At 47.0% G+C, this 10,663-nt stretch overlaps 1 protein-coding gene across 2 annotated transcripts; it reads left to right on the forward strand.

Annotated features, from left to right (window-relative positions):
• Positions 1-3,385: 3,385 nt before the first annotated feature.
• LOC136620952 (uncharacterized) lies at positions 3,386-9,514 on the forward strand. 2 transcript variants are annotated; one of them, XM_066596066.1, is made up of 2 exons: positions 3,386-4,219; positions 7,061-9,514. In XM_066596066.1, the coding sequence occupies exons 1-2, from the start codon at positions 3,790-3,792 to the stop codon at positions 8,032-8,034; spliced, it is 1,404 nt and encodes a 467-aa protein (XP_066452163.1). In that variant the 5' UTR covers positions 3,386-3,789; the 3' UTR covers positions 8,035-9,514. The 2 variants fall into 2 exon arrangements, with proteins under 2 accessions (XP_066452163.1, XP_066452164.1); XM_066596067.1 differs by having other exon boundaries at positions 8,052-9,514.
• The last annotated feature ends 1,149 nt before the right edge of the window (positions 9,515-10,663 follow it).

A 10,663-nucleotide genomic window follows, 5' to 3' on the forward strand; every position in this document is an offset into this window, starting at 1 on the left:
TCTCTCAGAGCTAGTACTATCTCTTTAATATATAACTCTGAGGCTGGCTTATCTGAGGCTGATAGATTAGCTAGCCCGCTCTCCTTGCTATTTTGAGCATTTGCAGGAACTTCAGGGGCTTCTATGCATGTGTTATCTGACATTCTCTGCCTCTGCTTCTCGGGACTGCTTGTGGGGGAGGGGGCACTCAGTGACAGCGTGTCCGAAGCCATCTTATCTCCCTTAGAGCGCTTTATGCTGTCTTCTATCAGGGGAGGGTTGCTTGCTCCCATCTCTTGTCCTGTCTCTGGGATATCTCCTGTCTCCTCTATCCCCTCTGCAGTGTCCCCTCGCTCACCTTTGTTAGCTGGGATCGGAGCCTCCTGCACCTTAGCTGTCTGTGAGCTGTCGGCCATGTCAGAGGGGGGGCTGCGTGCTGGGAAGAAATCCTCCAGCCTGGCAGGTTTAACTTTTGTTGTTCTCCTCCTTGTTGCCATAGCTGGGTTCCTGGTAGGTTCCTGCAGCTTGTGGTGTATTTTTTGTTCTTCTGGAGTTGCTTTGATGTTGCTTAGAGTCCTGTTCTAGACGGAGCCTATGCAAAAACTTCCATCTTGGTGCCTCTCTAAGCCACGCCCCCAGTTGTGTGACACTTTTTGAGGGCCACACCACAGATATTAAACTTCTTGTTCATTGAATATACGCAGTGGGGTCTTCCCTTTGCTAAAAAGGAAAAGAAATTATATTTGGCCTGCCTGTGTCAGTCCTAAGGTCTGCGTGTACGTGTGTGCTGCATGTACAACGTACAAAAATCAGACGCAACCAGCTATGCTTTACTGCAGCCTAGCGCCATTGTCTTTCCTGACTGGCAAATACCTGCTCTGCTAGAGTTAATAACTCTGCTACACTATACTTGTGTGACACTTTTTGAGGGCCACACCACAGATATTAAACTTCTTGTTCATTGAATATACGCAGTGGGGTCTTCCCTTTGCTAAAAAGGAAAAGAAATTATATTTGGCCTGCCTGTGTCAGTCCTAAGGTCTGCGTGTACGTGTGTGCTGCGTGTACAACGTACAAAAATCAGACGCAACCAGCTACGCTTTACTGCAGCCTAGCGCCATTGTCTTTCCTGACTGGCAAATACCTGCTCTGCTAGAGTTAATAACTCTGCTACACTATACTTGTGTGACACTTTTTGAGGGCCACACCACAGATATTAAACTTCTTGTTCATTGAATATACGCAGTGGGGTCTTCCCTTTGCTAAAAAGGAAAAGAAATTATATTTGGCCTGCCTGTGTCAGTCCTAAGGTCTGCGTGTACGTGTGTGCTGCGTGTACAACGTACAAAAATCAGACGCAACCAGCTACGCTTTACTGCAGCCTAGCGCCATTGTCTTTCCTGACTGGCAAATACCTGCTCTGCTAGAGTTAATAACTCTGCTACACTATACTTGTGTGACACTTTTTGAGGGCCACACCACAGATATTAAACTTCTTGTTCATTGAATATACGCAGTGGGTGCTTCCCTTTGCTAAAGAGGAAAATAAATTATATTTGGCCTGCCTGTGTCAGTCCTAAGGTCTGCGTGTACGTGTGTGCTGCGTGTACAACGTACAAAAATCAGACGCAACCAGCTACGCTTTACTGCAGCCTAGCGCCATTGTCTTTCCTGACTGGCAAATACCTGCTCTGCTAGAGTTAATAACTCTGCTACATTATACTTGTGTGACACTTTTTGAGTGCCACACCACAGATATTAAACTTCTTGTTCATTGAATATACGCAGTGGGGTCTTCCCTTTGCTAAAAAGGAAAAGAAATTATATTTGGCCTGCCTGTGTCAGTCCTAAGGTCTGCGTGTACGTGTGTGCTGCGTGTACAACGTACAAAAATCAGACGCAACCAGCTACGCTTTACTGCAGCCTAGCGCCATTGTCTTTCCTGACTGGCAAATACCTGCTCTGCTAGAGTTAATAACTCTGCTACACTATAGTTGTGTGACACTTTTTGAGGGCCACACCACAGATATTAAACTTCTTGTTCATTGAATATACGCAGTGGGGTCTTCCCTTTGCTAAAAAGGAAAATAAATTATATTTGGCCTGCCTGTGTCAGTCCTAAGGTCTGCGTGTACGTGTGTGCTGCGTGTACAACGTACAAAAATCAGACGCAACCAGCTACGCTTTACTGCAGCCTAGCGCCATTGTCTTTCCTGACTGGCAAATACCTGCTCTGCTAGAGTTAATAACTCTGCTACACTATACTTGTGTGACACTTTTTGAGGGCCACACCACAGATATTAAACTTCTTGTTCATTGAATATACGCAGTGGGGTCTTCCCTTTGCTAAAAAGGAAAAGAAATTATATTTGGCCTGCCTGTGTCAGTCCTAAGGTCTGCGTGTACGTGTGTGCTGCGTGTACAACGTACAAAAATCAGACGCAACCAGCTACGCTTTACTGCAGCCTAGCGCCATTGTCTTTCCTGACTGGCAAATACCTGCTCTGCTAGAGTTAATAACTCTGCTACACTATACTTGTGTGACACTTTTTGAGGGCCACACCACAGATATTAAACTTCTTGTTCATTGAATATACGCAGTGGGGTCTTCCCTTTGCTAAAAAGGAAAAGAAATTATATTTGGCCTGCCTGTGTCAGTCCTAAGGTCTGCGTGTACGTGTGTGCTGCGTGTACAACGTACAAAAATCAGACGCAACCAGCTACGCTTTACTGCAGCCTAGCGCCATTGTCTTTCCTGACTGGCAAATACCTGCTCTGCTAGAGTTAATAACTCTGCTACACTATAGTTGTGTGACACTTTTTGAGGGCCACACCACAGATATTAAACTTCTTGTTCATTGAATATACGCAGTGGGTGCTTCCCTAAGCTAAAAAGGAAAAGAAATTATATTTGGCCTGCCTGTGTCAGTCCTAAGGTCTGCGTGTACGTGTGTGCTGCGTGTACAACGTACAAAAATCAGACGCAACCAGCTACGCTTTACTGCAGCCTAGCGCCATTGTCTTTCCTGACTGGCAAATACCTGCTCTGCTAGAGTTAATAACTCTGCTACACTATACTTGTGTGACACTTTTTGAGGGCCACACCACAGATATTAAACTTCTTGTTCATTGAATATACGCAGTGGGGTCTTCCCTTTGCTAAAAAGGAAAAGAAATTATATTTGGCCTGCCTGTGTCAGTCCTAAGGTCTGCGTGTACGTGTGTGCTGCGTGTACAACGTACAAAAATCAGACGCAACCAGCTACACTTTACTGCAGCCTAGCGCCATTGTCTTTCCTGACTGGCAAATACCTGCTCTGCTAGAGTTAATAACTCTGCTACACTATACTTGTGTGACACTTTTTGAGGGCCACACCACAGATATTAAACTTCTTGTACGGATTGAGTGACGCTCAGGAGGGAGATCCGCATGGGATCTGGGAGCGTTCTGGTGGTATACAATAGGTGTATGTGGGACCATAATGTATACTGCTATGGTAAGTAAAAGGTTAATGAACTTGGCTCTCAGGTCATTCTGTCAAGTAATAGTTGGTAATGGTCTCCCGCTGTGATTGGCCGGGGTGTCGTTGCCAGGCTGTTTTGAGGTAAAGCTGGCAGCGGGCGTTGATTGGTGGCCTAAAAAGAGCGGGAAGCTCTGCCCGTTGCTGGGCAGGAGCGGTGTGGTGGAAGCCGAGGTGATTGGATAACGGGAGTGGAGGGGGCTGTGAACAGAGGGCATTTAAGTAATCAGCAAAGAGGTACCGGGCATCTTTGGCTGTAAAGCAGCTTGGATACAGACACTTTGTGAGGATGGAGGACTTACTACGGCAGTTAGTCATCAGAGCGGAGTCGGCTGGAGGGGAAGAATGGCTACGCAGCTGCTTGACCTTGCCTTTGCCATCAGTGAACACTTCAGCTTCTCAGCTGGGTGTTCTAGAGCCAGAACCAGAGGATCCTGTTATTAACATGGGTGATGTAGAGCAGGAAGCACTAGAGGGCGCTGAACAGGATGTGCTTGAGCTGTCTGCTACAGTGGACCCTGGATTGTATGCTCCGGAAGGAGAAGAGAGGCCCCGGGAGATGACATCACAGAAGCGCCAGAGGAAGAGGACCAGGGCTTACACGCCACCGAGGAGGAGAAGTGCGAGGAGAAGGGCTGCGCAGGAAGGGTCGCAGAGCCGAGGAGGATCGTTGGCAGGTGCCGTTCGTGAACAGGGTGCCGGTGAAGGGACATCTAACGGTGAGCGTGCTGGGGGCCGGGGGGGGGCTGGCATTTATGCTGCGGGCAGTGCTGGAACAGGGGGGAGGGAGGGGGAGACACTAGGGTCCATATGTTCTCTCCTGCATACAGTTCCCTCCCTGCCTTTTGGCCCCCATCAGTTAATGGGTCCTTCAGGGTCCGGGGTATGTTCCAAGCAGGTTAACCCTATGCTGCAAGTGCATGCTCGGCAGCCAGCTATGCCTCCCCAGCCAGCTTCCCAGGCGAGGGTCAGTGGGCAGCATATTAACTCTTACAGACCAGTTCAATCTGCCCAGCTGGTGAATTCATCACTGTTGGCTAATGTTATGCATAATTTTAACCCTTCCCAGCCCCTTAGCTCTGCCCAACCACTTAACCCTTCCCAGCCCCTTAGCTCTGCCCAACCACTTAACCCTTCCCAGCCCCTTAGCTCTGCCCAACCACTTAACCCTTCCCAGCCCCTTAGCTCTGCCCAACCCCTTAACCCTTCCCAGCCCCTTAATCCTATCCAGCAGATTAACCCTCTCCTGGAGGAATTGCTGCTGCGTTTGTCACGCATAACGCAGGCAGGGGAGTCGGGGTCTCAGCTGCAGAAATCACCAGGTCAAGGTGGACCTGGAGCGGGGTGCTTGGCTCCTGCAATGTCCTGGGATACAACTCCGGCGATTCCGGAGTTGGACAGGGCAGCAGGGGTGAATCACTCGTGCTTCAAAGAAGCGATGGTTTGTGAAATTTCTCCTTTGGGTTTCCATCTGCCTCTATCGGTTAAGGAACGGATATGGAAAGGCGAGTTTGTGGATGTGATGTCCCTACTGCCTGTGGGAAAGGAATCGGTGAAGGCGGATAAAAAACCGGAGGAGAAAGAGGAGGAGATTAAACGCCCGAAGCATTTTAACAGCTGGCTTCAGGCATTCTGTATTTACGCTGCGGTTTTGTTGGAACGGTCGCAAGTGAGTGCGGCTGGTTTATTCCAACATGTCGACATTGTCCTGGAAGCATACAGGAATTTTGGAGGAACAGCATGGTTTAATTATGACATGATGTTCCGTCAAAAGCTTGCTATTTATCCACATTTGAAGTGGGGAGTGAAGGATGTGGGCTTGTGGCTAAACCTTCTGTTGCCTGCAAGGCCTCCTATCTTGTACAGGCAGCAGGGGGTGAGCAACACGCCCACGCGCCGAGGGGTGTGTTTTGCTTTTAATGAGGGTCAATGTAAATGGCTGCTTAATTGCAAATATAAACATGAATGCTCCTTTTGTGGCGGATTACACCCGGCCATTAAATGTTTTAAAAAGGCTGCCTCCTTTCCAGCTGCATCGCTGTCACGTGACGCTCCCAGCAAGGGCCATGACTCCGGTGAGGCTGGCAAGCATGCTACCCTGGTTAGAGAGGTACCCCGTCCGTTGGAAGGCCAACCTCGTTAAGGAGGGTTTTCGGAATGGATTCTTTGTACCAGAGTTTAAAGGACCGGGTTGTTTATGGGCTAATAATTTGGTCTCTGTTGCTAAATGTCCTGCTGTTGTGAGAGAGAAGATTTTGAAGGAGGTCCAAGAGGGCCGGGTTTCAGGACCTTTTGGTTCCCCTCCATTTCAAAATTTTCGTATCTCTCCATTAGGTTTGGTCCCGAAGAAGGAGCCTAACTCCTTCCGGATGATACACCACTTGTCTTATCCGGAAGGTGGTTCTCTGAATGACGAGGTGAATGCGGAGGAGTTTCCGGTAAAATATGCATCGTTTGACAATGCTTTGATTTTGTTGCGTCAGTTTGGGATCGGAGCATTAATGGCCAAGGTGGATATTCAATCTGCGTTCAGGTTGTTGCCTGTGTGTCAGGCCGGGTTTAACTCTTTGGGGTTTCAATTTGATGGTTGTTTTTATTTCGATATGGCTTTGCCCATGGGGTTTAAGGCTTCGTGTTTTTATTTTGAATTATTTCCCTCTTTTTTGGAGTGGGTTATAAGGCAAGAGTTCCCATGTGTTGGTGTAATGCATTACCTGGACGACTTCTTGTTCATCGGGAAGGCTGGCAGCTCAGATTGTGAGTTGGTTTTAGAGGGCTTTATATCCAGAATGCAGCAATTCGGTGTTCCACTTGCAGTGGATAAAACTGTTTTTCCATGTTCACGTCTGGAATTTTTAGGTGTAGTAATTGATTCAGTCGCTATGATTTTTCAACTTCCTATGGCTAAGGTGTTGAGGCTGTCGGCGTTGATTAGTCAAATTTTGCGCAGAAAGAAGGCAACTTTGAAAGATCTACAGCAACTAGCCGGACTGCTTGCCTTTGCGGCAAGGGTGATTGTTTTAGGCCGGTGCTTTTCGCGGCGGGTATTCGAGGCGATGAGAGGATTGAAATCGCCATCGTCACATGTTCGGCTGTCAGCAGGGCTGAAGCAGGATTTGGCAGTTTGGCTCCAATTTTTAGTTGATTTTAATGGTCAATCTGCGTTCCAATCGGTGGTGCAGGCTGATGAGCTCGGCATAGGAGTGGCAGCTTCAGCAATTGGTTTTGGTGTAATTTATAAGCAGAGTTGGTCGGCAGGGTGCTGGCATGCGGCTTGGAAAGGTAACGGGTTTATCAAGGATAGATTGCTAGTTCAACTATTTCCTTTTGCAGTGTTGTTGCAGTTATGGGGCGAACAGTTAGCCAACAGGCGGATTTGCTTCTGTTCAGATGACAGAAGGTTAGCGATCGCGCTTAATTGTGTGTCTGACAAATCGGAATTGGCAATGCAGCTTATTCGTGTTTTGGTCCGCTTATGTCTAAAATTTAATATAATATTACGCATTAAAGAGGGTGTAAGCCGCGTTAATGGGACTGCTGGATTTTTATCTTGCTTACAGATGCAGTCCTTCAGGGAAGCGTTGCCCGGAGCGGATATTGCAGGAGTCTGTTGTCCGGACTGCCTTTGGGATCTGCAGACGATTTAGTCTTCTCAATGCTGTCACGGTCTGTATCACCTAGGACGTGGCATGGTTATGTGGCAGCATGGAAGGATTGGGTGCTCTTTTGTGGAAGGAGAGGATTCATGGATGATACGCAGGAGGTGCAATGTTTTATTGACTATGTGTGTGAGAAGTTTCAATCCCAGTTGTCATATAACTCTGTAGTTAAGTTATTGGCTGGGATTTCTTTCTTTCAGAAATGGAAGAACCTTCTACCCATTAATGCTCCGTTCCAGATTAAGCAGTTACTAAAAGGTTACAAATCTGTGGCATGTTCTCCAGATATGCGGTCGGCTATTTCATTTGTTTTACTGGGAAAATTAGTCCGTTCCCTTCCATCCGTATGTAGGTCAGCTTATGAGGTGCAGTTGTTTAAGTGCGCCTTTTTGTTGGCCTACTTTGGAGCATTAAGGATGGGGGAGTTTTTATCGTTAGCCAGGACATCACTTTCTCCGCTGCTGTGTTCGGATGTCTCTGATCACGGGAATTTTATCAAAGTTCTCTTGAGACATACGAAGACTGACAGGTCGGGGAAAGGGGTGTGGATTCGGCTGTTTGCGAATGAGTGTGCGGATCTATGTCCAGTTAAGGCGTATCAGACGTTTTCGTCGATGCGGCCTCTGATTCCAGGTTCGCTGCTTATGCATGCGGATGGACAATCGGTATCGAGGTTTCAGTTTAATATGGTTTTAAAGAAATGTTTAAGTTTTGTGGGATGTGAGGATTTTAAAATTACCGCACACTCATTCCGCATCGGTGCAGCGACGGAGGCATATAGGTGTGGTTTTAATGACAATATGATTAGACAGGTGGGTAGGTGGGGGTCTGCCAGATTTCGGATATATGTTCGACCGGACAGTATGGCTGTTTAATTTTTCTCTCTTTGCAGGTCCTATGAGAACGATTGTCTGGATAGTCGGCCATTCGTTTGTTTTCTGGGCTAAGCAGCGTGCTGCGGAGCGTTGTTATTCCGAGCTCTTGGGACTGAACAATGAACTTTTCGTTATTTATTGGGCCGGACGCCGAGGTATGCGTTGGGGCTCATTGATGTCAGAGCTGATTCAAAAGCAAGCTATTTGGCCTGTACCTGATATTCTGATCATTCATTTGGGAGGTAACGATGTTGGAAAGGGCAGCACATTAGCGCTGTTAAGGGAAATGAAGTTGGGATTGGTCAGGGTTAGGGATAGGTTCCCTAGTTCGGTTTTGGTTTTTTCAGAAATAATTCCGCGTTTGTTGTGGACATTGCCGGAGTTTAAGTACATTGAGAGGATCCGAAAAAGAGTGAATCATGCTATGGCAAAGTTTTTAGGTAGTGTTTCAGGGTTTTCTTTTAGGCATACAGAGCTTGAGGGATTCATTGCTGGTCTGTTCAGGGACGATTTAGTCCATTTGTCAGACATTGGTTTGGACATTTTTAATGCTGATTTACAGGCTATGGTTGAAAAGGCTGCGCTGTCTGTGGGGGGGCCTTGTCATTCGTTATGACATGGCCTGTTGGGGATTTGTAGCCCGCATTAGGCGGGTGGGCAAGGGGACTTGGGGATTGTGGTTGGTTTAGCGCATATTAAAGACGGTATTTATTATTAATGGTGTTGTTTCATTTGATCCCCAAGTGTTAATAAAATCCCATCAATAAAGACCGCGGCCTTTTTGTTCCAACTTGGTTGTCCGTGTTTTATTTACCTATTATTAAAGGGTTAAGTTGGTGATGATGTTGTAGCAAAGGTAAGTTAAGGAGAGCGTAAGATTCCATGTACGGATTGAGTGACGCTCAGGAGGGAGATCCGCATGGGATCTGGGAGCGTTCTGGTGGTATACAATAGGTGTATGTGGGACCATAATGTATACTGCTATGGTAAGTAAAAGGTTAATGAACTTGGCTCTCAGGTCATTCTGTCAAGTAATAGTTGGTAATGGTCTCCCGCTGTGATTGGCCGGGGTGTCGTTGCCAGGCTGTTTTGAGGTAAAGCTGGCAGCGGGCATTGATTGGTGGCCTAAAAAGAGCGGGAAGCTCTGCCCGTTGCTGGGCAGGAGCGGTGTGGTGGAAGCCGAGGTGATTGGATAACGGGAGTGGAGGGGGCTGTGAACAGAGGGCATTTAAGTAATCAGCAAAGAGGTACCGGGCATCTTTGGCTGTAAAGCAGCTTCCCTCCCTCCCTCCCTGCAGGCTGTCGCGGTTGATTGATGGGGATTTGTAGCCCGCATTAGGCGGGTGGGCAAGGGGACTTGGGGATTGTGGTTGGTTTAGCGCATATTAAAGACGGTATTTATTATTAATGGTGTTGTTTCATTTGATCCCCAAGTGTTAATAAAATCCCATCAATAAAGACCGCGGCCTTTTTGTTCCAACTTGGTTGTCCGTGTTTTATTTACCTATTATTAAAGGGTTAAGTTGGTGATGATGTTGTAGCAAAGGTAAGTTAAGGAGAGCGTAAGATTCCATGTTCATTGAATATACGCAGTGGGTGCTTCCCTTTGCTAAAGAGGAAAATAAATTATATTTGGCCTGCCTGTGTCAGTCCTAAGGTCTGCGTGTACGTGTGTGCTGCGTGTACAACGTACAAAAATCAGACGCAACCAGCTACGCTTTACTGCAGCCTAGCGCCATTGTCTTTCCTGACTGGCAAATACCTGCTCTGCTAGAGTTAATAACTCTGCTACACTATACTTGTGTGACACTTTTTGAGGGCCACACCACAGATATTAAACTTCTTGTTCATTGAATATACGCAGTGGGGTCTTCCCTTTGCTAAAAAGGAAAAGAAATTATATTTGGCCTGCCTGTGTCAGTCCTAAGGTCTGCGTGTACGTGTGTGCTGCGTGTACAACGTACAAAAATCAGACGCAACCAGCTACGCTTTACTGCAGCCTAGCGCCATTGTCTTTCCTGACTGGCAAATACCTGCTCTGCTAGAGTTAATAACTCTGCTACACTATACTTGTGTGACACTTTTTGAGGGCCACACCACAGATATTAAACTTCTTGTTCATTGAATATACGCAGTGGGTGCTTCCCTTTGCTAAAGAGGAAAATAAATTATATTTGGCCTGCCTGTGTCAGTCCTAAGGTCTGCGTGTACGTGTGTGCTGCGTGTACAACGTACAAAAATCAGACGCAACCAGCTACGCTTTACTGCAGCCTAGCGCCATTGTCTTTCCTGACTGGCAAATACCTGCTCTGCTAGAGTTAATAACTCTGCTACATTATACTTGTGTGACACTTTTTGAGTGCCACACCACAGATATTAAACTTCTTGTTCATTGAATATACGCAGTGGGGTCTTCCCTTTGCTAAAAAGGAAAAGAAATTATATTTGGCCTGCCTGTGTCAGTCCTAAGGTCTGCGTGTACGTGTGTGCTGCGTGTACAACGTACAAAAATCAGACGCAACCAGCTACGCTTTACTGCAGCCTAGCGCCATTGTCTTTCCTGACTGGCAAATACCTGCTCTGCTAGAGTTAATAACTCTGCTACACTATAGTTGTGTGACACTTTTTG

The sequence above is a fragment of the Eleutherodactylus coqui genome, chromosome 3, assembly GCF_035609145.1.
Source record: "Eleutherodactylus coqui strain aEleCoq1 chromosome 3, aEleCoq1.hap1, whole genome shotgun sequence".
NCBI classification, from domain to species: Eukaryota; Metazoa; Chordata; class Amphibia; order Anura; family Eleutherodactylidae; genus Eleutherodactylus; species Eleutherodactylus coqui.